At 47.9% G+C, this 23,539-nt stretch overlaps 1 protein-coding gene across 2 annotated transcripts in view; it reads right to left on the bottom strand.

Annotated features, from left to right (window-relative positions):
• Window positions 1–14,070: 14,070 nt before the first annotated feature.
• Window positions 14,071–23,539, bottom strand: part of FAM120A (family with sequence similarity 120 member A) — a 58,130-nt gene continuing 48,661 nt past the window's right edge. For both annotated transcript variants that reach the window (XM_013947674.2, XM_067303803.1), the window contains 3 exons: window positions 22,569–22,710; window positions 18,762–18,858; window positions 14,071–15,968 (listed from right to left, as the gene is read on the bottom strand). In XM_013947674.2, coding sequence (XP_013803128.1) covers window positions 15,657–15,968; window positions 18,762–18,858; window positions 22,569–22,710 — 551 coding nt within the window. In that variant the 3' untranslated portion in view covers window positions 14,071–15,656. The remainder of the gene's footprint in view (window positions 15,969–18,761; window positions 18,859–22,568; window positions 22,711–23,539) is intronic.

The raw sequence follows: 23,539 nt of genomic DNA, 5'->3' as shown, positions 1-23,539 counted from the left end.
CCTTACGTCAGCTTGCAACATTGTAATATTTCCTCGGCTGGGGCTGGGGCCGGGGCCGGGGCCGGGGCCGGGGCCGGGGCCGAGGGCGGCCGCGGAGGGGGAGGCGAGGGCGGCCGCGGGCTGGGCACGGCGCGCCGGGGCGCGGGGCGCGGCGCCGCCGGGGCCGCTTTTGCGGGGTTTGCAGCCGCTCCTGAGGGAACTCCCTGCAAGATAGATATATTTTTTTTAATATAATTTTTTTTTTTTTTTTTTTTGCCTCGCCGCCAAGAGAGACTTTTTAAAGAGAGTGGCCTGCAGGCGCGCTCGGCTGCCCCCGGGCGAGGGGGCCCGGCGGCGCGGCGCGGGGCCGCGCGTGGGGGGGGGGGGCGCCCGTGGGGGCGGCCGCGCGTGGCCCCCCCGCGGCAGCGGCGCCGCGGCCTGCGGGCGCTGCGCTGCCCCCCGCGCGGCACTAAGCGCCCCCGCGCCCAGCGCACAGGCGGTGAAGGGGGTACGCGCGTGTGAACACGCACAAAATGCACGTATTTTGAGTCGTATTAACATAGGAAAAAATACCTTTTTCTTCAATGCAATTGTATCATTGCCTTTAAAGTTACCAAACTCCACCTGCATCAACCACAGAAACAGGGCTACTACACCAAAGAGATGCCAGTAAATACCGGGGGTCTGCGAAGTACCAGATCAGAGCCATAGGGCACTGGACGTACACGCAAAGTGCTGCTTAGGAGCGTGACATCCGCGTAGCCCAGGAGGGCAAATAGGCACAGACGCAGGCGTCCTCCTCTTGGGCAGCGGCGAGTGAACAGCAGCAGCGAAGGTAAAAGAGGAGCCCTCGAGCTTGCGCTGAGATTGCGCATGGACAACCTCCCTCCCACTCAGCACCAAGATGCCGGAAAAGCAGGAGCACGTTGGGGCAGTTTGGTGGGATGTACGTCCCGAGCATGTTCAATAACCGCTCGCGCACTCCCCTTGGGAGTGGGGGAACTGCTGAGAAAGCCGCCCCGGAGGGAGACGCCGCTGGTGTGGGGCTGCCAGTTCAGATGGATAAAGTGTTCTGAATGATGCGCATCTGAGAGGGAAAAACCATCTTCTGTTATCTTAAATCTAAAAGAAAAAATGGATACTTCTCTGCTTTGTTGCAGCGGTCTGCAAAAATCCTGAGAAGCCACCTGTAGAGGACAAGGGAAACCCAGGTGTCCACGTAACTTTAATGCTAAGTTTTTCTACTGAGATAAGGCTGTTGTCAGCATAAGCAGAATCTGTTTGGATGATTGAAGAGAGATTCAAATTATTTACGTAGCCCACTGAATTTCCATGCCATAGAAATGACTTTGGTCACTGCTACAAGAAGTACGTTTGAGCTCGTGTCAGAAATGGCATTCTCTGGTCCCAATGAATGCTTATGAGGGCAAAATTAAGCTTCCAACATAGGCAGCTGAAGGCATGGTAATGCAGGGATAAGAATATCGGCCTATGTTTTAGCTAATGACTCAGGTGTTTTGGGTGACATATTGAGACAGCCCAAAGGAACCTATTTTCTTCATCGTGCTGAGTGGAATGACATCTACTCTCCAAAAATTAGACCTCTTTTAGGTTTAAATTGATCTATTGGATTTGAGTTCCAACCCGAAAAGCAGAAGAGCAAGTCTAGGGGGTGGAGCAAGAGGAGGAGAAAAGGCCTAGGAAACCATTACAAAAGTCACACACACCTTTCTAGAGTCTGTTCTTCACTACCCTGCAACGTAGTGTATCTGTCAAATCCTCACAGCTTTGCAGGATGGATTTATGCAGAACATTCATATATTTCGATACATTTTGGCATAGGACAGTCCTGCAGAAGTTGGCTTCTTCTCTGCACACTATAAATGTATGTTTGCTGACGTGTATCTGCAACCTGGCGTGCCTTCTTCCGTATGTAAAGTCAGTATTTTAATTTTAAAGGATATGGAAACACTTACAAATGTAGCAGCTCATCGCGCTGGGTTCCGTGCTTTTCTCCATCCCCCAATTGCTTTATGGTCTGCTGACGCCAAACCCGTATGATCTGTGAGAAATTATATCCTCGTGGCCTTCCTTCCAGCTCCACGAGCATCTCCCTGCAAAGAGCCGCTTTTCCGGAGCGCAGCGTAGAGTCCAGGTGTCGGCAGCTCTCCGCTGGGCCACGGGCGAGCTGAAGCCTCGTGACGCCGCGGGGTTTTGACGGCCGCACCGACGGGTGGCTGTGCCGGCCGGCGCGTAGCCAGGCGCTCCCCTGCAAGGGCGGCTGGCGCAGCGGCAGGCTGCTCCGCTGCTGGTGCGGCCGGACGCCTCCGACTCCCCTGCAAAGGCAGCCGGGGTATCTTCAGCTGTGCCGGCGGCTCCTAGGACTAACGCTGCCAATACGCTGCACTGAGGCGAATTCGGGAAGACTCAGATGCTCTCTTCTGGCAGCTCGGTTTGTTCATCGTTTTGCTAGGGGCTAGCAGGTTCAGCAACTAGCTGCTGGGGCTGGTCTCATGGTTCAAACTTTTCCACGAGCAGTTAGGTGTAGACGCCGTGCCAGGAGGGCGCTTGGCTGCTCTCGGTCACGGAGGAGCGAGTTGGTGGAGTTAAACTGAGATGCCTTAACGTAACATAGATTTGATCACTGAGTCACCTTTTTTGAAATTTTGAAGCAAGTTTTTAATATATATTTCTAAACCAATTGGAAAAATCAGCAGCAAAGGCCCAAACAGATACCTGGAAAACATCTTGGTGGTGATTTCAGACGTTGCGGGCAGGAAGGAGCAGGACTTTCCCACAGGCCTAGCGGTAGGCGACGCTAACGCGGCGCAAGGAGCCCGGCGGGTGCCTCGCGTGCCAGGGGCCAGGCAGCGGCTGCACCCCCGGAGCTCACGCCGCGGGACGGGATTTCTCCGAAGCGTTGAAGTGACCTAGCAGCACCGAGCTGCCTGCCTGTGACTTCCTGAATTACTTAGGCGCTTCTGAAAGAAACACCACCTGCTCCTCCAGCGTAAGCGGTGAAGGCTCACAGTACCCACGGCTTAGGTCCCGAGTCCGGCGTGCACAGGGAAAGCTTGGACTTGGTCCTCATCACAGAGGGAAGGATTAGCTATCGTTCATTGATTTTTCTGGTTTTTCTTATTATTTTCTAGTGTTCTTCCTATAGATTTCCTCTGTAGTGGTCCTAAAAGGTCCTTTATGATGCTCTATAGTTTTAGAGGCATTTTTCCCATAGTTTTTTCTATACCAGTTAGAGAACTAAGCTGAGTTATCTTTCTCCCCCCCCCAACCATATCTGTTCTTTAAGTAAACGTTTGCAGAGAAACCGTCTGTGAAATCAACCTCGAAACATGCTCTTGGACACAGGGATCAGTGAGCTTCAACAGCCTGAACAAGAGAGGTGTTAGCTGAACTCCTTTCCCGGTTTTCCCCTCTGACACCGCATTTCCTTATTATATTTGTCGGTTAGATCCATTTGCCCCAGCACAGAACACTGCTGCTTGGTTTCTAAAAACACACGGTTCAGCTAAGAAAGCGGAGCAGGAAGGCGCGTGCTGCGGCTGCCGCGGTCCCTCGGCTCCCCGCTGGCCCGGAGCAGAGCGCCCCGGACGCCAGCCCAGCGCAGCAGCGGGAATAACGAGGTGCACGGTTTGAAGCAAGGTGTTCAAAAATGTAAACAGCATTTGTAATGTAAAATGGTTAAAATTGTAAAAGCAGACCGGTTTAAAAGGGCCTTTCGCATAGCGAATTAGTTACCTCTTTAAAAAGTTTAAGAATTTACTTCGTGTTCATAACAGTTAAACACAATTTGCGTTTATCAGTCCATACCTGTAGCTTCTCACTTAAACACTTCTCTTCTGCCTTATATTTCAGCACACGATCTACCGTTACACAGGACACTGACATGGGGACGCTACTTCGCTGGGCTTCGGTGTCATATTGACATTAAACTTCCGTATTTATCGCAGGTTGCTAGAATCTGTCAGGGTATACAGACAAAATCTGAACTTTGCCCTTCCTATTCGATGTCACTGAGGGTTTAGCGGCTTTTCCTATAAAAGATTAAATTTTCAGATGCATTTTTTTGGGGGAAACAAAGTTCCTGTAATTCAGTAAATTTATTGCCTCGGAAAACAGAGGATTTTGGTTGCGATAGGCCGGGAGCTGCGGCGGTGGGGTCCTGCCGCACTCGGGGCCGTGGCCTGGAGACGCCGGCCCCGCAGGCGCGCAGGAGGCTACGTTTTATTTTGCTGCTTGTGTTCAAGCTGTTGAAAAATATGGTTGTTCATTTAAGTATATACATTTATTAGCCAAAGCCTCCTACAATTTAATGAACACTGGGTACAGAAATTTTTTTCCAAGTGTTTACCGTCTGCGTTTTACAGCAGGATGTAAAGTAGTGAAACGACTGTCACATTTTACTAAGCTCAGTGACAGGAGCAAATGTTTATTTCAGCAATAAAAATATTTCCGTTAAATGTGTTCCTGAAGTTTAAAGCCCACGTGGCACAAAGTATCGTGCTGGCTAGGCGTCTTTTGCCAAGGAGAGCCGCGGGTGAACGTTGGGATCTCGGGGGGAGCGGCGAAGCGGGGCCCAGGCTTCGCTGCTGGACGAGGGGCCGGTTCGATTTTCCTGGCGGAGCTTTGAGGCGGTTTGCTGGAGGGGGGACCCTTTCTGCTAAGGGGTTGGTAGGCCGGGTCATGCAGATAAAAAATGGTTGTTAACGCTAGGGAATAAAATAGGGAGGTTTTTGCTATGATGCTGTAGAGTAAGAAGCAACTGCTAGTCTTGAGATGCGTAGTGGAGGCAAGACAAAGGTACTTCATCTTAACTACCAGCTTATAAACGTTAGGAAAAACTCTGAAATTTCTTTGAATGTAGTAATTCTGGTCATCGTCTTTCAAGCCAGTCACATCCCTTATCTGCGTATCGAGCTCGTCGTTCACGTTGCGTGTGTAACACTGCATCGCGTTTAACCGTCAGCAGAATGATTTTAATGCAAAGAAAATGCGGGCGACCCGCCGACCGGGACCCCGACCCCGCGTTGGGGCCCACGCCGCCGTCCCAGCCATCGCCACGCAGGTCCTCCGTACCCCTCCCCACCTGAGCGTCCCGGGCCGCTTTCCCGCTGCTGGCTTTTCCCACGGGCTCCCGCGCACGGCGCAGGGAAGCGGCACTGCGCGGGAAGGCTGGAGCCAGCTGCAGCTCCGGCGCCGCCAGCCGAGGATGGAGAAGGGCCGCGGCCCTCGCTGCTCTCAATACTATATTTAAAACCCATCTGCTCACCTTAGCTTTCGCTCCGTGATTCTCACGCAGGCAGGCAAAACCCATCTTCGCCCCCTACAAACAAGCGAGCAAACACAAACCACCAGCTAACCAAGCTCTTTCCCCCGGGAGCAGGGGAGGCTGCACGCCGGCGCCCAAGGACGGCGGGGGGACGGCGGGGATCGCAGCGCCAAGGGCAGAGGGAATCCCGCGCGCCTCCCGGCCGTGCCGAGGGAGTGAAACGGGCCCAAGTCTCCCTCGGAGGAGCAGTAACGAGGAGGCGGCTAGGTGGGTTTTGGTGGTGGCCTGGGGGAGCCCCAGCAGCGTGGGACCCCCAGCTACTGCGCTCATGGCTCGCCCGTTGCCCCGCCACGGGGCCAGTGACCCTAACACAGCCGTGGCTGATTTGGTGCAGGATTTTCCCCTCCGCGGCCCCCCACGGGATGGGGTAAGATGGGGAGCAGGCCCTGGAGCGGTGAGGTGGGACTCACCATCGTCTTCAGCGTCAAACCTGCAGGGCCATCACGGCGCCGAGTGGCCGCCGAGGAGGGAGCTCTGCCGCGTTTCCTCCGACCCGTCGGCACGGCCCCTCTCCGCCTCCGCCTCTGACCCAGCTTGCGCTAGCCCTGAGCAGCCGAGCTAAGTGGCATTGGATGGGAGACATCCACTTGTCAGTAATCACTTACAGTCACACAAAACACCTGTATTTTGCCCACAGCTGCCGCTTGGGATATCCTTCCAATGCAGGGGCATTATCAGGTGAATTTTGCTTTATGCAAGGTGCTCCGAACATAAACATGAGCATAAACAGTCCAGGAATTATGCTGTTTCCCTATATATATATATATGTATGTAAAATACTATTTTCATGATGTGCTCAGTGCCTGAGTTTCGCATGCAGCAGCAGCGATCCCCGGTGCTTGGGACTTGTTCTTGGAGCGGCTGTCGGAGAACGGGGAAGGCGTGCAGCTCCCCTCCTCCGGGACCGCTGGTGTCTTTGGCCGGGGTCTCCGCGCGCTGTGCCGCCGGCTCCTCCCGGCGCGCTCCGGCTGGCCGAGGCGGCCCTCTTCAGGCTCCGCGAGCGAACGTCGCCTCCCGGGTGCCGCCGGCCGCGTTCATCCAGGTTTGAAAGTGGAAACCTCTGGCTGGCTGTTCCAGCGCATCCCTCCTCCTCCGGGCATCCCCCGGTCATCACCGCTTTCTCAAGCCCTGACGAAACCGGCTTCCACCTGCTGCAGCGACAGGCGGCTCCGGCAGGGGACATGCGACGGCTGTGACTCCGGATGGGCAGATCCGGCGACCCCCTGGCAAATCCCCCGATCCCGGCTAGTGCTGCGGCCAAGCCAGCGGGAGCGAGGGGCTGCGGTGTCCCGGCGGCAGTGCCAGGCGCCAACCGCGCGGAGCTGGGAGCAGCCCGGGCCAGAGCCTCCCCGTGGAGGCTCCTGGGGGAGGCTCGCTCCTAGGCTCCTCTGCTGCCTTTTGGGGGGAAAAGCCAGATTCCTGGAAGGACAGGCCCCCGCCTCCTGCCCCAGCCGCGCGCCCCTGGCTCCTTCTGGCACAGCTCCAGGACTGGGAGCATCTCCCATGCCGACACTGCCTGCCACGCTGGGTGACAGCTTCCAAAAGCTCTTTTTAAAAGTGATTTTGGCCACGGTTACACAAGTAATGAGGCCACAGCGGGGCCTCACGCAAAGTGTTTTTTATAAACATTTGAAAACGAGGTTTCATAACTTGGCAGTTGGACTCAGTTTTGCTGTTTTCACCCAGAGCGCACTGCCGTGCCGCGAGCTGCCGTCTGTCGCAGTCTGCTACAGCGTCGCAGAGCAGGGGGAGAACGTGGGGAATGAAGCTCTTTCTGCATTTCGCTTTGCAGTATTTTACCTGCCCTGGTAAGGATCATTTGGGACAGCTGCATGACACAATTTATCCAGAAAGGTAAGCTGCAGCTAGGTCTAGGTACAATCCTGGTTTTACGCACAGATGCATTTGCCTGGTGGCTTTACCGGCTACATGATTGCCTGAACGGGGCTGTCCGGTGGAATCAGCTGCAGCGCCGCAGCCAGCGCAAGCCAGCGGCAGAGCTGGCACAGGCACACGGGCACCCGGGCGCCGTCCGGGTCCGCTCGTCCCAGCGGCGGAGAGACCCCGCCACGCTCGGTGGCTTCCCGCGCCGCCAGCGGGGCGGCGGCACAAGCACGACTTTCCCAAATTTTGGGGTGAACAGGGTTATGGACCGTAGCGGCTGGTGACGGGAACGGTTCAGCAGACCCCCCCTAGGACCCACGCTCTTAACGCTAAAAAGCAAAGAAAACACCAACGTTTTTGTCACTTCCCCGAGTCTCAAGGAACCGTAGCAGCTCCGCAGGTCCGACACTGTAACCGACAGCCGCGGGTCGGAGGCCTGGAAACGCCAAGACCGGCCTGCCCAAAGCCGTCCTCACACGGCTGAGCCGTCCTCCAGGAGCAGGAGAGCCAGCAACGCGCTCCTCCGTGAGCGAACTGCAGTCCGAATATAGCAACGCGGCTGAACGAAAGGGGGTTGGAAGAGGAAAAAAAAAGTTACAAAGCTCTCAACGAAACGCCAAGATTTGACAACTCAGTGTAACCCCGGTTAGATAGGTGCCATCAACAACCACCTGACCCAAACAGGCACTTTGCTAGCATGGAAAAGGGCCAAGAACGAGGCCTTACTCGAACACTGTTCCTCTTAAAAACAAAAGCATCAGATAAAGCAAAAAGGTTATTTGGGATTTGAACTCAACTAAAATCATGATCCCTGTGATTTTTTTCTGATCTAAAACTGAATAAAGGAGAAAGATAAGAGCAATCCCATCACTGTCATCTGCGTGATTCACATTTATGGAGCCCTCCCCACTTTTTTATTAGGGGTTCCTGGGACGGATCATTTGTTGTGAAGCAAAGGAAGTCGGGACTTCACCAAGTAAAAGAGAATTTCAAAATATTTATAACTTTCCTGTTTCTCTTTGCTGAGGGTCTGTTACAGAGCAGAAGATAGCGTATGCATAAGTGATTATTAAACATTAGAGAAATATGATTTCTGCAAGGAAACAGAAAGCAAAAGGACCTTTGCATTGACAAGATTTATTAGAAGTGACACATAGGGATACACTTGGAGCTTTTCAGGGAATACTTTGCTTTCCTGGAAACAAATGGCAAAACTGCCTTTGACTGCAGCACAGCCAAAATTTTACCCCGATACACAAGGCAAGTGAGGGGCCTGTGGGAAAGAAGGAAAAAAAAAGGAAAGAAAAGGCCGTCCTGCCGGGTGCCTCTCTGGAGACGCCGGGGAACCCAGCGGCCACCGTGGCACCAGGGAGCGGAGCAAGGACAACGTGACCGTTTACGGGCAAACTCCCCCGGCCCCTGCAGAGCCACTCCGCGAGCTTCAGCTGCCACCCTACGGTTACGGCAGGCACTTGGTATGTCGCGTAGCCTGCCACAAAACGTTAGATTTTATTAAGAATGCCATACTGAAACGGGTTTGAGTTAAACTCGGCGCTGTCGGTTGTTCCTAGCGTTCCTGCCTTTCTGTAGCGCCTCCCGCAATTTGTGGTTAGTATTTCGTTTCCATCATTCAGTCACGCTTTTTTAAGCCGCCGTGTTGGCCTGCGCAGCTGCGCGCGACGGGCTGCCGTTGCGGCCGGGAGCCGGGGTGCCCCCTTCGCCATTTACCTGCGAAATACACGGGGAGCCTCTACCCCCAAACCAGGGCCCACTGCGACCCCGCGATGCCTCCAGAAATGCACCTTTTCCTGCCAAAACCCCCCGAGGTCTCCATGGCATTAACACCCCCTACTTTTGTGTTAAACGAGGAGAAACGGCCCCAAGCTCTCGCGTGCTGCTTCGCCCTCGCGTTTTGGCAGGGAGAGGGGCAGCGCCCGGCTGAGCCGGCACCTGCTGCGGCGCCGCGGGCCCTTCCAGGGGGCCGGGAGCGGGCGAAGCGCCGGCCTCTCCGGGCGCCGCGGGCCCTTCCAGGGGGCCGGGAGCGGGCGAAGCGCCGGCCTCTCCGGGCGCCACGGGCCCTTCCAGGGGGCCGGGAGCGGGCGAAGCGCCGGCCTCTCCGGGCGCCACGGGCCCTTCCAGGGGGCCGGGAGCGGGCGAAGCGCCGGCCTCTCCGGGCGCCACGGGCCCTTCCAGGGGGCCGGGAGCGGGCGAAGCGCCGGCCTCTCCGGGCGCCGCGGGCCCTTCCAGGGGGCCGGGAGCGGGCGAAGCGCCGGCCTCTCCGGGCGCCGCGGGCCCTTCCAGGGGGCCGGGAGCGGGCGAAGCGCCGGCCTCTCCGGGCGCCACGGGCCCTTCCAGGGGGCCGGGAGCGGGCGAAGCGCCGGCCTCTCCGGGCGCCGCGGGCCCTTCCAGGGGGCCGGGAGCGGGCGAAGCTCCCGCCGCTCCGGGCGCCGCGGGCCCTTCCAGGGGGCCGGGAGCGGGCGAAGCGCCGGCCTCTCCGGGCGCCGCGGGCCCTTCCAGGGGGCCGGGAGCGGGCGAAGCGCCTGCCGCTCCGGGCGCCGCGGGCCCTTCCAGGGGGCCGGGAGCGGGCGAAGCTCCCGCCGCTCCGGGCGCCGCGGGCCCTTCCAGGGGGCCGGGAGCGGGCGAAGCGCCTGCCGCTCCGGGCGCCGCGGGCCCTTCCAGGGGGCCGGGAGCGGGCGAAGCTCCCGCCTCTCCGGGCGCCGCGGTGGCCGTCACACCTCCTGCAGGGACAGGCTTTGCTGCAGCCGCTGTGTCCCGCTTCAGCCCCCGTAACGGGGTGACGCGCGTCAGGTGAGGGGGCAAAACCAGGCCCCCGAGAAACCTCCGGGGTTGCGAGAGCACCGGGTGGGGGAGCAGGGCCAAACGCACCCGAAACAGGAGCGGGAAGCAGTCGCGCCCTGGCCGCGGGGCGACGGCCGCCAGCGCCTTGACTAGGGCTGTGGAGCCCATCTAACGCTTGCTCTCCGTGGAGGCAAAGCGCGGCCAGGCGAGGGGCGCTCCAGCGGCGCTCGGGCGGGCGGGTCCGGAGCACCTCTCGGCGAACAGAATCGGGATTACACCTGCGCGTCCACACGTTTCAGCGTGGCACAACTCCGGTCTCCAGTGGTTTTATGGGTTTTCAGTGCAACAAAAGGGGTTATAGCGCCTTTCCGGAGGGGGCCGCGACCTGCCTCAGGCCTGGATATTAGGCCCCTGAGCGCCGCCTGCGCTGGGAACGGTGCCCGCGACTTCGCCTGCCACGTGCTGGCGGTACGGGGCCACCCGAGCGGCCCCCGCGCCTCTGCTGCCAGCTCCCGCGGCGGCTCCCGCAGCAGTCAGCTCCCGCGGGACCCTGCTCGCCCCGGGCTCGGCCCCAGCTCCTGCGGCACTCGCCTCCGAAAGCCTCTTCCCTTTTCAAAGGGAGCCTGGCGGGGGCTGCAGGCGCCGCTCGCCTCAGACAAACTCACAGCAGCCCGATGGAGCAATGCAACCGTCTCCTTAAACAGCGTAACCGCAAACACGGAAAACCAAACGGCTGCAGATGGCCCGAGCCCCCGCTGCCCACCCCTCCCTGCACGCGCGCGAGAGGGGGACAGGAGAGTCTGGGCACTCGCGCGCTCCAGGAGCTTCCAAATTACTTAGTCTCATCTTTTCCTGAACCGCCCCACCTGTAGCACAACCCTGCACTTAGGCGGACTGCCGTGCAAGCTCCACGAACGGAGCCCTGGCGGATGGGGATGGGGATGGGGATGCCCCTGCCCTGCCCGGCCAGCCCAGCAGCCCCGAGCAGCACACTGGCTTGCACGCAGGGTCCCAGCTCCTCGGGAAGCAGCTTATGCCAGGCCCTAAACCTTCCCTGTTGTCAGTAATTACCCACCTGCCTGTATTTAAAGACTCAGGAAAGACTGGATGTAAAGAAATGCACTAGAAGTGATGGACTGCAGCGCACCGATCATTATTAGCTGTTAACACCGTAGTTAGCACAATTAGTTAATTACGCAGCCGAAGAACAGGAGCGCGGAGGGGGCAGCTCGGGAAATGAGGTTTCTTTCGTTTCAGATGCTTTGCCGACCCGTTGCTGTACTGCACCTCGGCGCGAGCGCGTGCCGAAGATGAGCGAGGGCGGCTCCAGGAGGAACGTTTGGGTGCCGGGAAGCAAGGAGCCCTTCAGGCTCTGCCCCCGCTGGAAACCAGCTCGCTCACGCTAACGTCAGCCCTCGGCTCAGTAGCCACCCCGGGCGCCGGGGCCGCGCGTCGCCCCCGTGCCCGCGCTCAGCAGCTTCACCGCCGCCGTGAGCGCGGGAGACGGGGCGTCGCGCATCTCTTAGAGCAGCTGCTCACGCAAAACCCCGGGAGGGGAGAGCGGGGTACGGACCTGGCCTCAAACCCGTTCAGGTCAAAAAGGCCAGGGAGACCCGAGCCGTGAGCGAACCTGCGCCTTTCCTGCGCGCGCTGGCTTGGCGGGGGCCGCAGCCGGCCCCGAGCGCCATCTCCGTCCTGCAGCGCGGCGGCACGCGCAGCTCGCTCCCCCGGCTCGGCTGCTGCTTGGGGATGCCTGGGAGATTTTGGCTGCCTCTAAATGGAGACATCAGCCAGCCATCACCTTTATTCACATTGGTTTTCACTCAGAGAAAAAAAGCTCACCCCTTGTAGAGCGCTGTGGCCTTTACAAACAAGAAAATCCCCCGCTCTCGGCCCCGTGTTCCAGACGCCGTATCCACAGGGGCGTATTCAGATGCAGAGACCTGCAGAACAGGGCAAGGAGCTGGCTTTGGTCACTACGCTCTGTGCCTGACGGGGTGTTTTTGCGTCATCAGCACGAAATCTTAAGGCAACGCGTGAATAACCTGCATGTTGTGCTAAAACCCCACTCCCAAATTCTCGCGGTTCTGCTGCAGCCTCCGTGCTTCGCGGTCGGCAGGGATCGCTACAGAGAGCCATGCGGACGGAAGAGGGGACAGCCAGGGAAACCCGAGGCGGCAGCCTGAACACCTCCCCGCTCGGGACAGACCTGCCGGGAAACAGGAGTCCGCAGTGCTGTTTCAGGACCCGTACAGAACCTGTCTAGACATGGGTACTAATTATTAAAAAATGTTAACTGCTTTAATTAGCACATCAAAGAAGTTCTCGTAACGTAAACGTATAACAGAACGTATCTGCAGATGGATAAATTAGTCTGTGAGAAGTGTTCTTCACGAACACTAAATCCACATAATAGCTGACAATTCTGTAGGATCAGATTCCAGAGTAAACTTAAGATATATTTCAAATTTAATCCTCTTCCAAAGAGTTACTTCCTGCAGGAAGTTAATCAAGACTACTGCATTTGTAGTAGAGAGACTAGAAAACCCTTCCTGTGTCGTTCCTTGGCCCCCACCTTGCCCTGCCCCCAGGTACGCGTGGAGGACAGCACCCAGGTGTTGCTTCCCCAAATCAGTGCAGACTCACCGAGTACTATTCGGTTCCTCCCACCCTAACGCATAGTCCACGCTCAGCCTCCGGGCACCCCACCACTAAGTCATCTGCAACACCCCAGGTAACTTCACTCACTCATGGTCGACCTGCCAGGTATTCTCAGTTGCTAACCTGTACATACGATTTGCAGGAAGAAAAAAAAAATTCTGAAAAACATAAAGGCATGATGTTATATTTGGGCGAATAAAGTAGTTCATTTGCTGTACGTACAAATCCTAACTCCAGTCCAGCTTGTGTGGATGGCTTCTCACACCTTGATTATACAGGAACAATTTTGCTGGCCTAGTTGCAGAAAGGAAAAGAGTGAAGTCTTCCTACTTCCAGCAAGTGCCGCATTGGTGAAATCTCCCATGTACATTACGCTGAAGATTTTGCTGCCGATGATGATTATTCCATGCAAATGACTGGTTTAAGCTACAACTGTAAAATGCTGCTGGGAAAGAGGGCAACGGCTAACTCGTAACTTCACCAGAACAAGAGGCTGGATGATACTTCCAGAATAAACAAGCTCTAACACGGGAGAATAACAACTTATCAGCGCGGGGTGGGAAGGGACACCATCCCGACGGAGCTCAACAGCAGGATCCCCAGCAAAGCTGCGGTTACGCCCGCGAAACTGCTGCTCTCCAGCTTGTTACTTGGGAAGGGAGGGGGACGAATGATTGCTGCAATTTGCACACAACACAGCTGTGCTGCTATAAACTGCAGCCACGGGAGGGGGAAGGGCGCGGGGCTCTTAACACCGCTCATGGAGACACAACAGGAGATCAAAAACGCTCAGGGCAAGACTGTTTTTAACAACGTGTGTGGGGCACCAGAGTAAACAGATGAGCAGGGAGACGAGACGGAGACAGCGGACAATAAGGGCGCGCCGCAACAGAAAGGCCAACCTGACACCAACGGCACCACACATTTATAACTCCTCGTGCTGGGTTAGTACAGCCCCGTATGCAGAAAAAACTCCTGCGTAACGGAATAATTTATTCTCAGCTAAGAGGAGCCGAGATACAGGCACTGTTGATCACCTCACATTTCAAAAACAGTGCTGATGCATCACTGCAAGCACCCATGTTTGCTTTTGTTTTTTCTTTTTTTAATAACTGCCCTTGTTATTTCAGTCAAATATTTGCATCATATTAACCATCTTGCGTTTAGAAAGGGACATCTGAAGTAGCAGCATAAAATAAAAAAAGTACAAAGCATTACTCTGATCAAGTGTGATATTCCCCAACGCTGGCAGTGTATGAGAGTTTCGTTTTGTTTTCTTTCTCCGCCTCTCGGGAGAACATCATGTAGTCTGCTAACTCAATCAGTTTATTTGGGCATAGGAAAACTTTTATTTACAACATGTTAATTAAAAAAATACTTGACAAAAAAGGCATACAGTATTTTATACTAAAAGAATAAAGATTTTTATTAAGCACTGTAAGTTGCATTCAATAGCCTTCAAATACACCACACCACAATCCATCTACAACCAATCAAACCCAACAGTAGTTCATTCTTGCACAATCCATGAGTTGGGGCAGAACTCCCTTCAACTTACATTAAGATACCTACTTAGCTCTTGCGGGCAGGGAATGGGGAATTACACCTCATTTCTGATCACTAATGTGTGATGAAGAGCATCAGGAGAATTATATGAAAACGAATATAAAGAAATGATTCTGATTTTGAAGTACATTAAGTTTGGAAACACTAACAAAAACATCAAAATGATACAGGTATATTTGCTTATACTAAATTCTTGATGGGAAAGTTCTCAAGAACAAGCCATTTGTTTCCTGCTACAGAAGGGGGGTACTTTTTTTTTTTTTTGAAGATCAAAGCTTTTTTTTTGTTTTTCACAGAATTTCATATTTGCTAATATGAAGGCATAAAACAGCAACAGAGAACAATAATGCATACAGCAATGAGTACACCAGGGTAACGTTGATATTCAAAACGGCTAGATAATTTTTTTTTTAAGTTTTAGAATAAATGCAACAGAGGTCAATAATCACAAAATTTTAAGGTTAGAGCAAGATCAGTCAATGACTAAACATAGTTAACATCTTTTATAGGACTATTACTGATTATTAGCTTTTTGTTTTGCAAATGGGCACAGTACTTGTAAGAATGGAAGAAAGAGGACAATAACATGCATAATATTAACTACACACTTTAAAAATTATGAACCATGCAGAAGTTTAGCTCAAATAGTAGTACTAATGGTCTACGTCTGATTCAAAACCACATAGTTCATTGATCACGGATGCATGGTATTAGTCACAAAAAGTTTCAGAACACATTGTGTTTATTTTGAAAGGTCATTTGCATCTTCTATGATTTCAAGTTTATCTCCATTTAACTTGCTTGTAAAGTATGTATGATGTATATTTAAAATCAGCAGAACTGCAATATTACTCTATAATTTTTAGTTTCGATAGTTTGCACATTTTAACACAAAAGAACCACATCAACGGTGATGAAATTTAAGAAAGAAAAAACTGTGGTTGTGCCTTTTTCCCCCCATAATCATGAAATCAAAGCCTTAAAGAAAGCTTTATTGTGACACAGTAATGCAAAATCAAATATAATGGCATACATATGGTGCCAAGTACTAAAAATTATATTTTAAGCTATATATACTTAAAGACTGCCAAAATTTGTTTTCTTTATATTTCAAAAAACAAAACTACAAGCTTTTGTCATAACCAGTTTAAACTTTATGTATACTTCATTTTAAGTGCGGGAGTCAAATGCTCTTCATTCTCTTTCTTTTTTGTTTTATTGTAGCATTTTGACTACAACTGGTTAAAACTAAAAATGTGTTGTTTAAATCTCTGACATCAAAGAGGGATCCGAATTTCCAAAGTCCTCATTTTTCTCTTACGGAAAGGAAAAAATGTACGTAACTGTAGGCTCTCTTTCTTTCCAGATATTCCTAATCCTGACCCTTCCCAACATCCTTCACCCTCTATAAAAAATAAGTTTACTCTTCTTTTTTTAAGACAGTGGCCTCAAGAGTATCATCTTTATGGCAAACACTGTCTGCATTTAGTGCATTTAAGTGAGGATTTGTATTGCACATTTTAGAGTCATTACTCAAGGCACTTTCAGACTGATTGGAAGCCCTGATGTCTCCTGTATTCCCATTCATCTGGGAAGCTGGTTTTTCCTCATTCACAACTCCATTTTCAGCCAGGGATCCATCTGAAGACACAATTGAGGATTTAGATTCCTCTGATTTTGACTTAAGTTCTTTGGCTACTTCTTCTGCTGAAGCAGCATAAGGAGGTTTGCCCTATTTTTTAAAAAAAGAAGAAAATTACTAAAGAACCACTGCTATATATTTGCAATCTGTTACAGCGACACTATTAATAGGCAGCATGCAGTGTGTGGAAATATCACAAGTGAACACTGAGTAGTATATACTGCTGAAATAAGAAGTGGCATACAAAATCAACATCACAGGTTAGCACAGATGTGAAAGAATTTCGGTATTTCTGAGTGCTTTCTAGCCATGCTTTCTTATATTCCTTTGGTTAAATGCACTTTACACTCTGATAGTTATTTGTGATCTAAGAGCCACGTAAAAGCCTGGAAATACCAAAACTGAGAATCAATATACAGCTTAACTGCTTCTTTGTTCATATACAATATAATTTAATGACATGATTACATATTATTCAAATACAAACCAAAACTTATTTTCAGACAATTATTAAAGAAGTGCAAAAGTATCATGCAATCCTATCTATACTGGTCTATATACTTTTGAGATTAGGAAGCAGACTTCATATGAAAAGCATATAGTAGAATCTTACAAGACTGAGTATAGCAATAAAAAACAGACTTATGTAGCAATAGAACCCATATTTAGCTTTTACGAATCTGCAGCAATGAATCCTAGCATTCCAGAAACATAATAAGCTTTAAACAGCAAAATAAAACAAGTAGGTTGGGTTGCTAAGAAGCAACGTAGTTATCAATCACACCATTAACAAAGTCAAGTACTAAGAAATGACTAAGATAGGGACATCTTATACACCTCAAGCTGTAGCACAGTTTCATAATATAATAATCTTAACTTTGATATACTGGAAACAGCATGGTTAATTCTTTTCTGAATTCCTGAAGGATTTTGCAGGTGAAATACTTAAAAACTGTTGTTCTCTAATATCAGCATCATACACCTTGCTTTCCAGGAAATCACAAAATATCATTCTGTAACAACACTGCACAGGTATGTGACTGGCATATGAGGCCAATGCATACTTATCACAGGTGTAAATGTATTTTTTCAGGCTTTCCTACTAAGTGTTATGTTTTAGATTAAATGTATGCTTTTCCTTCCAGAATCAAGAGTGAAAGATTTTATTTTGTGAAGAAATATGCATTTCTTTTGTATTTGGTAAGTACAACCTGCTATTTGCAATCATATTCTCCAACCTTTACTCATATCACCTCAGAATTATAATCAATAAAGTCATTGGATTCTATGGGGAGGATCTTACTTGGTGTAAATATGCATATCGGAGTCTGGCCCCATGTAAGCATTCTTTCCTTAACTGCCTACGTTTGCAAGACAGGCAAGTACGCTGTTGCCAGGTAATCAATTAGTTATTGAAATCTACCCTTTATGCATTAAGTTTCCCAAGTTCTCCCTTGCCACGTGCATTTGAATCCACATTTTTTTCTTTTCCTGTAAAAGGAACACAAACTATAAAACGCATCAATTATTGACTGATGATGGTAAAAATTTGATGAGCTCAGGACTAGTCTACAGAAAACATCACCATTTATCTTTCTTCTCCATAGCACAGGCTCAATTTTAGACCAAGCAACTTGTGACCATAGGTATTTACCATCCAGATTACATATAATTAATAAAAATATGAATGTCCAAACTTGCTGTCTGTTAAGACTATCTGCCTAAAAGTACTATCTGAACTAGGTTTACATATGTAAAACTGCAGTAAGCGAACATATTTGGAAGCTCTTTCTCCAGGCTTCCTTTATATTGTGTGTTGAAATACTTGGAAATGAGACGCCAAATAATTAACTTAACACAGTGCTTTCTCTTCTATTTTAAGTAAAAGATTTAAAGCTTTAAATACATAGGTAAATTTGCAAACATCACACAAATTTGTGTACATAGAAATTTAACAAGTAAGAGAAATGATGTATGTAAATTTTTACACCTGGAACACAGTGAGTTTTACTTGAAGCTACTGGTTCTTACATTATTTACCAGAGAACACTCCTCCTCTTACTGTCTGATACCTGCAAACACTCCCCTACCCTTATATACTAATAGCTATACAACAAATTGCAAAGCCATATGACATATTTATTGTGAAAGTTTCCCACCTAGTTAATACCCACTCGTCCATTACCCTTGGGACTTGCGCTAACATTCAAAACTGCAGAGCAGCAAAAACAATGCAAAAGGGACGAAAACATAACTCTGAAGCAATTGGCACTTAATATGAAATACCAGTTTGCTCCAGCTAGATTTAAAGGATCCGTGGGAGAGGCAAAAACTACGATCCACAGACTCTTCATATATTGTCGCCAAAAATGAAATTGTGCATTCATGGTGGCAAAGACTGGTCTTTTATTTCTTAGAAGTTTAGAGTTAGGGCTTAGTTTTGGAGCTATGAAACAGCAAAGATCCTTCTACTGTTTCTTATTTTTTCCTCATGAGGTTGGACTGTGATCCCAGAAAACAAACTGGGAAAGGGTGGGAGGGAGAATAAAAGCTGCCAATTTATTTCAGCTTCGTATTTCTCTCATTCTTCTAAATTCTCTCCTATTCTCACAGCTAGTTAGAACTGTGTAGGCGCTGCCTTCATATCAAAATATATTTTTCAGCTTCTGTCTTTATAACCAAAGTTTGCTTATCACTGAGCTGGAACACTAGCCTGTCATCACTGGTTGTGCAGCCTACAGCTTCAACAAGTAGGCAGTATCACTGTAAGAAACACTTTTATCTTTTAAAGTTGTGCTTATCAATATTAGCTGGTCTGGAAGTCCATACTATACTAGTCTGTAAACCAGAGTGTTTTGGAAGTCAAGCACACTGCTTTATTACCTGAATTGCTCCCTGGCTTTTATAACCTCTCCCATAGTACCTTCCACCTCTTCCAAAAGTTCTTATCACTGGAGTGGAAATAACTCCTCTAGGACGCCTGTAAGCATTGAGGAAAAGGAAGAAAGAAAAATACATATGAACATTGTTTAAAAGTACTTTAAATTTTATTTTGCTTAAATATTTTTTTAGCTTTATTGTCTAGTGACTAAAATCTGCCTTTCTTTAAAGAAGCAATATAATTAATCAATTCAGAATTACAGGGTTCTACTACTTGCAAGTGTATAAATTCTAACCAACCTTTTGTTTTCCTAGCAATAAAATGACTATTTCTATAATTCACTTTTAAAGAAGAGGTAAATGAGTATTTTCAAGTTTTGTAAAAACATCTTTACAGTATCAAATTATCTTTACAGTACTTTAGAAGCAGAGATCAAAATAGTTTCACCTGAAAAAGAATGCACGAGCAATTTGAACCATTTATAAGGCAATTCCTCCCATTTAATAACACTTCCCATCAACCCTCCATGCCAGACATAGAAGAAATCAGATAAAAGTAAGGAAGGAAAAACACAAAATTGCTTTGGTTTTGATGGGAGAATACAAAGTGATCTAAGAACATGAGGAAAAAATGGAGGCTTCAGGCACATCTGACATGTGTAGCAATTTATCAAGTTTGGAACACTTTCAAATGGAGGCTTCCAACCAGGACACATCAGGTGGTGGCTTTTCTATTTGATTCAATAAAGATTAGATCAGACCAAAATAAACTTTCACTCAACTCAAACTATTTTAATGCAAACAATTGCAGAAACTTAACTTCCTTTATTATTATGTCAAGGACTACTTCTCGCCTAAAAAATTGTTTTCATTTTCTCTCCTGGAAATATGAACAGTAACAGATTGCTCTACTTTTCCTCCAAATCCGCTGCCTGATACCATGAGGTCATAGTGTCACGACTGACCCCTCTAAAGCTCACACAGAAGAGCCAGATGGTGTTCAGGTCCAGCTCTACATCCAGCACAGTTTCCAAGCTGCGTGGGCCGCAATTGCACAGTATGCCATTCTGGCAACAAATGACAGCTGCAATTCTCCAACCATATCTCATTTTCCATATAGCTAATGTTTCATCACTTGACAATTCCCATATGCCAGTAAGGTCCCTGTGAGCTGATTTTGCAAAAAACAGCCTAAGTAGGAGCTAAGATTTTGCTTAGTGCTCCTACTTCCTGCTGTTGTTGCGCGGTAACAACTAAGTTGAACTGACTCAGTGGAGAAACGCTGTTCTGTGCCATGCAAGTCTTTTCACACACACTGCAAATTCCCACATTCAGCAATAAGCAATTAAATAATGGAATTTAAAAGAAAAAAGCAAAGATTCAAGAGGAAAGAAGTGCATTTTACATTCAATTACTCTTGCTTCATTCTTTCCAAAGATTACAACAAGGCTATTTTTTTTCTGACCTAATTATTTAAATGGTGAAAGTATACCCTTCAGGGAGCCGAATAATGGATTTTTCCAACTCAGACTCGTATCACACTAGATATATTGATGGATCAAAGCTAATGAAAGGCATATGGTATAATTTGTATATAAAGAACACCAAGTTTAACATTGCAAAGAGACATGTGAGAATGGTGTTGACAAGCCTGACATGATCCTCTTTGCTGAAACTGATAAAAAATGAAATAGAGGTGTGCAGAACTAGATGATAAAGTGTAGAAAAAAAAAAGCATACACTTTCCTGCTAAAGTGTTCTTTAGTAGCAAATAGCATCCACAGGCAAGGAACGCAATCTTTAAAACACCTGTTTTTAGATGGTACACTAACATTTATGTGTTTTCCTATTTTATTTTTAGTATTGATTGATACTATTGCTGCCTGTGGTAGTTTTTTTCCTCTTTGAGTAACTTTAGTAACTCTGAATGTAAAGAGTTTAACTCAGTAGGATGTGACTGAGACAGACCTAACCGCCCAAAGGTAGCACCTCTGACAGAATGAAAACGTGAGATATTTTATCTTCTAACACAAGAGCTACTATTGGAGAGCAGTATTTCTCCATCATAAAGGTGCTTGCAGGAGCAATAACACCCTTTTAGTGATTTCACTGCTCCTAGGTAAGGAAGGCTCTTAATTTAGGACTTGCCAGTGTTAGTTTCAGACTACTGATATTTTGCACAAATTCATGTGTTTGCTTCTTCAGAAAATGGAAGAACTGCTATTCAAATGAGTAAAGTCAATGGTATGTATAAATGTGAGACAGATCGGAGCCTGAAGGTGTCTCCAGATAATCAGTCACGATGCTTCAGTCCGACAGCACCCTTGATTAGGTCTCTATAAGTTACCTCAACCTTTTTCACAAACAGTACCACATACAGTGCATTCAGCTTAAGAAAAGAAAGCTCTACAGTAGGCCAGATTCTGTTTTTAAGTTGGATCCATGAACAGGAGAATTTATAACCACATACTAACCTCATTTAAATGGTGAGCAATGTTATTTTGTGCACTAAAACTGAAGAGTAAGATTAAAATACCCAAAGGAGCCCAGTGCCTCATCACATATCTTAGGTTAATCCACCGACCTCTGCTGCTATTCCAGATGAGCAGAGGTGTCCTTTAAGTCCTGCATCATCTCTGCTAACCTGTACAGTTTCCTCTGAATAGCTGTCTGAAGTGTCTAAAACAGCACTAGATGCCAATGTTTTGGGAGCTGAAACTCATTTTTGAGTATAAAATGTTCCTGACTAAATTTGTTCCGCTTAAAATGTCAGTTTTGTTCTTTCTTCTTATACCAAGTCTACTTCCTGCTGCTGAACTTCTTCATTTCTGCTGTTCTTACTTCTCCCTCTCCTGGTCCCATTCTTGCAGGACTTCAGGTCCCATCACTCATTTCCTCACTCAGTCCAACAAGACAGGCATTCAAACAGTTAACACTGACTTTAGCATCAAGCTTTATAGTGCACGCTTGATGAAATTAGCGGATAGAGAGGAATTCACACAGCTCAGACTTACTCTTTCAGACTGCTTCCTGGCTCAAGATGACATGAATATACCTACTGTACTCCACTCCTTTAATACAGTTAAAGGCAGACATAACACATGAATCACATGGCAACTTTGGGAGTTGTCTACTATAACAGATGCAACCTAATTAAGGATGATAGACAGTTCTGTAATGCACAGAACAATAAAATTCTGGAAAAATATAATCTTAAAAAAGTAAAGCTCTAGATATTTTTGTGACAAATAATTTTTTTTTAAATGTTGTGCACTTGTAATTTCAGCTGTAGTGAAACAAAGTGCAAGGGCTGAAGAAATAAGTATTCTTTTAAACATATCTACCACCATGACAGTAGCAGAGAACTGTTAAACCCCTAAGTGTCCTTTAGTTGTTTTACAATTTTACAGAAGATTTACAAAATGAAGTTATTCAAAAATTTATCACACTTTGTTATAAATATTCTACCATAACCAAGAAAATAATAAAGAGTGGTGATAGTTTTGATCAGGTAAAATATATTTATTGATTTCTTGTAAGGGAAAGGCCCTCAGGCCATTTCCTCATGCAAAATGATTCACATATATGTCAGATTCAGAATATGATTTTTTTGCACACAAAAATGTTTACAGTCATCTGAATAACTCATTTAATACATTTTAAAATGAACATAAATGGCTTCTTGAGAATACTCAGCAGGCATAATATTACCTAATGCATCCCAAAATGCACTGAATGCAATTTCTAATGCCTCCACTTTTCCCAATTCTACTTCTGTTCCAACCACTAAATTCTCCAAGTTGCACTTACCCTCTTGCTGGTCCTCCAACAGAAACGACCTGCAGAGGAAATGGCCCTCTACCCCCTCGTCCACGTCTGCTTCCAGCCCAATGGCCGACTACAGTGCCGGCAATTTCAAGTTTCCCTCCCTGAGAAGGAATAGGTTGGACTCCTGCACATAAAAGCAAAACCAGAACTTGATATTCACAGTCATAAGATGGAAGTTACTAATGAATGGAAAACACATTCCCCCAGACTTTTGACATGGTTTCCCCTTCTCATTTTGTGGTCACTCAGAAGAATTGTAACTCCAAGAGCCTTTTTTCTTTTTCCCCCTTTTTTTTTTTTAAATATATATGAATTCTGAATTAGAAAATGATTATATGACAACTTCAGTTTCAGTAATTAAAAATACATATTAGCTCAGCATTAAGAAACTGAAGTGAAATTTTACAAGCTATCTGAAGATTATTTTTTACTACATTCTTAACGAAGAAAGAATTTTTAATGGTTTAAAAGCACCTTCTATTGAACACCAAGTATCAGCATAAGACACAAAGATTATCATTTCTGTGAACAACTTATTAGGCAGAACTACCTATATTAATGCTAAGTTGTTATAAAAATATAGCATTTAAACTGATCTAGGTGTAAAAGATAGGTTTACTCTTTCGCTCCCAAGAAAGCAGTAAAAATTATAATTGTCCAAAATACAAATGTAACTTCTATTTAAGTTGTTCATTTTTATATCTGTTTTTTTGCCCTTAAAAAAACCATGAGGGCATAATAGATATTTCAAGAAATTTAGGTAAGCACAATTGAGCCAGATGTTACTGGAAAGACTGTCAGCACTAAAAGGGTTACAAAACATAGCATTTATGCAGCCATGATTAGTCTTCAAACGTTAATACACTAGGAACTAAATTACTGATTAAATTCAGAAAGGTTCATACTGCTCTGTACTAGTCTTTCAGCTTCAAATGCATATTGTTTACAGTGGC

Source organism: Apteryx mantelli, chromosome 12 (genome assembly GCF_036417845.1).
Source record: "Apteryx mantelli isolate bAptMan1 chromosome 12, bAptMan1.hap1, whole genome shotgun sequence".
In the NCBI taxonomy this organism is placed as follows: Eukaryota; Metazoa; Chordata; class Aves; order Apterygiformes; family Apterygidae; genus Apteryx; species Apteryx mantelli.
This window is presented reverse-complemented; position numbering and strand designations above follow the sequence as displayed.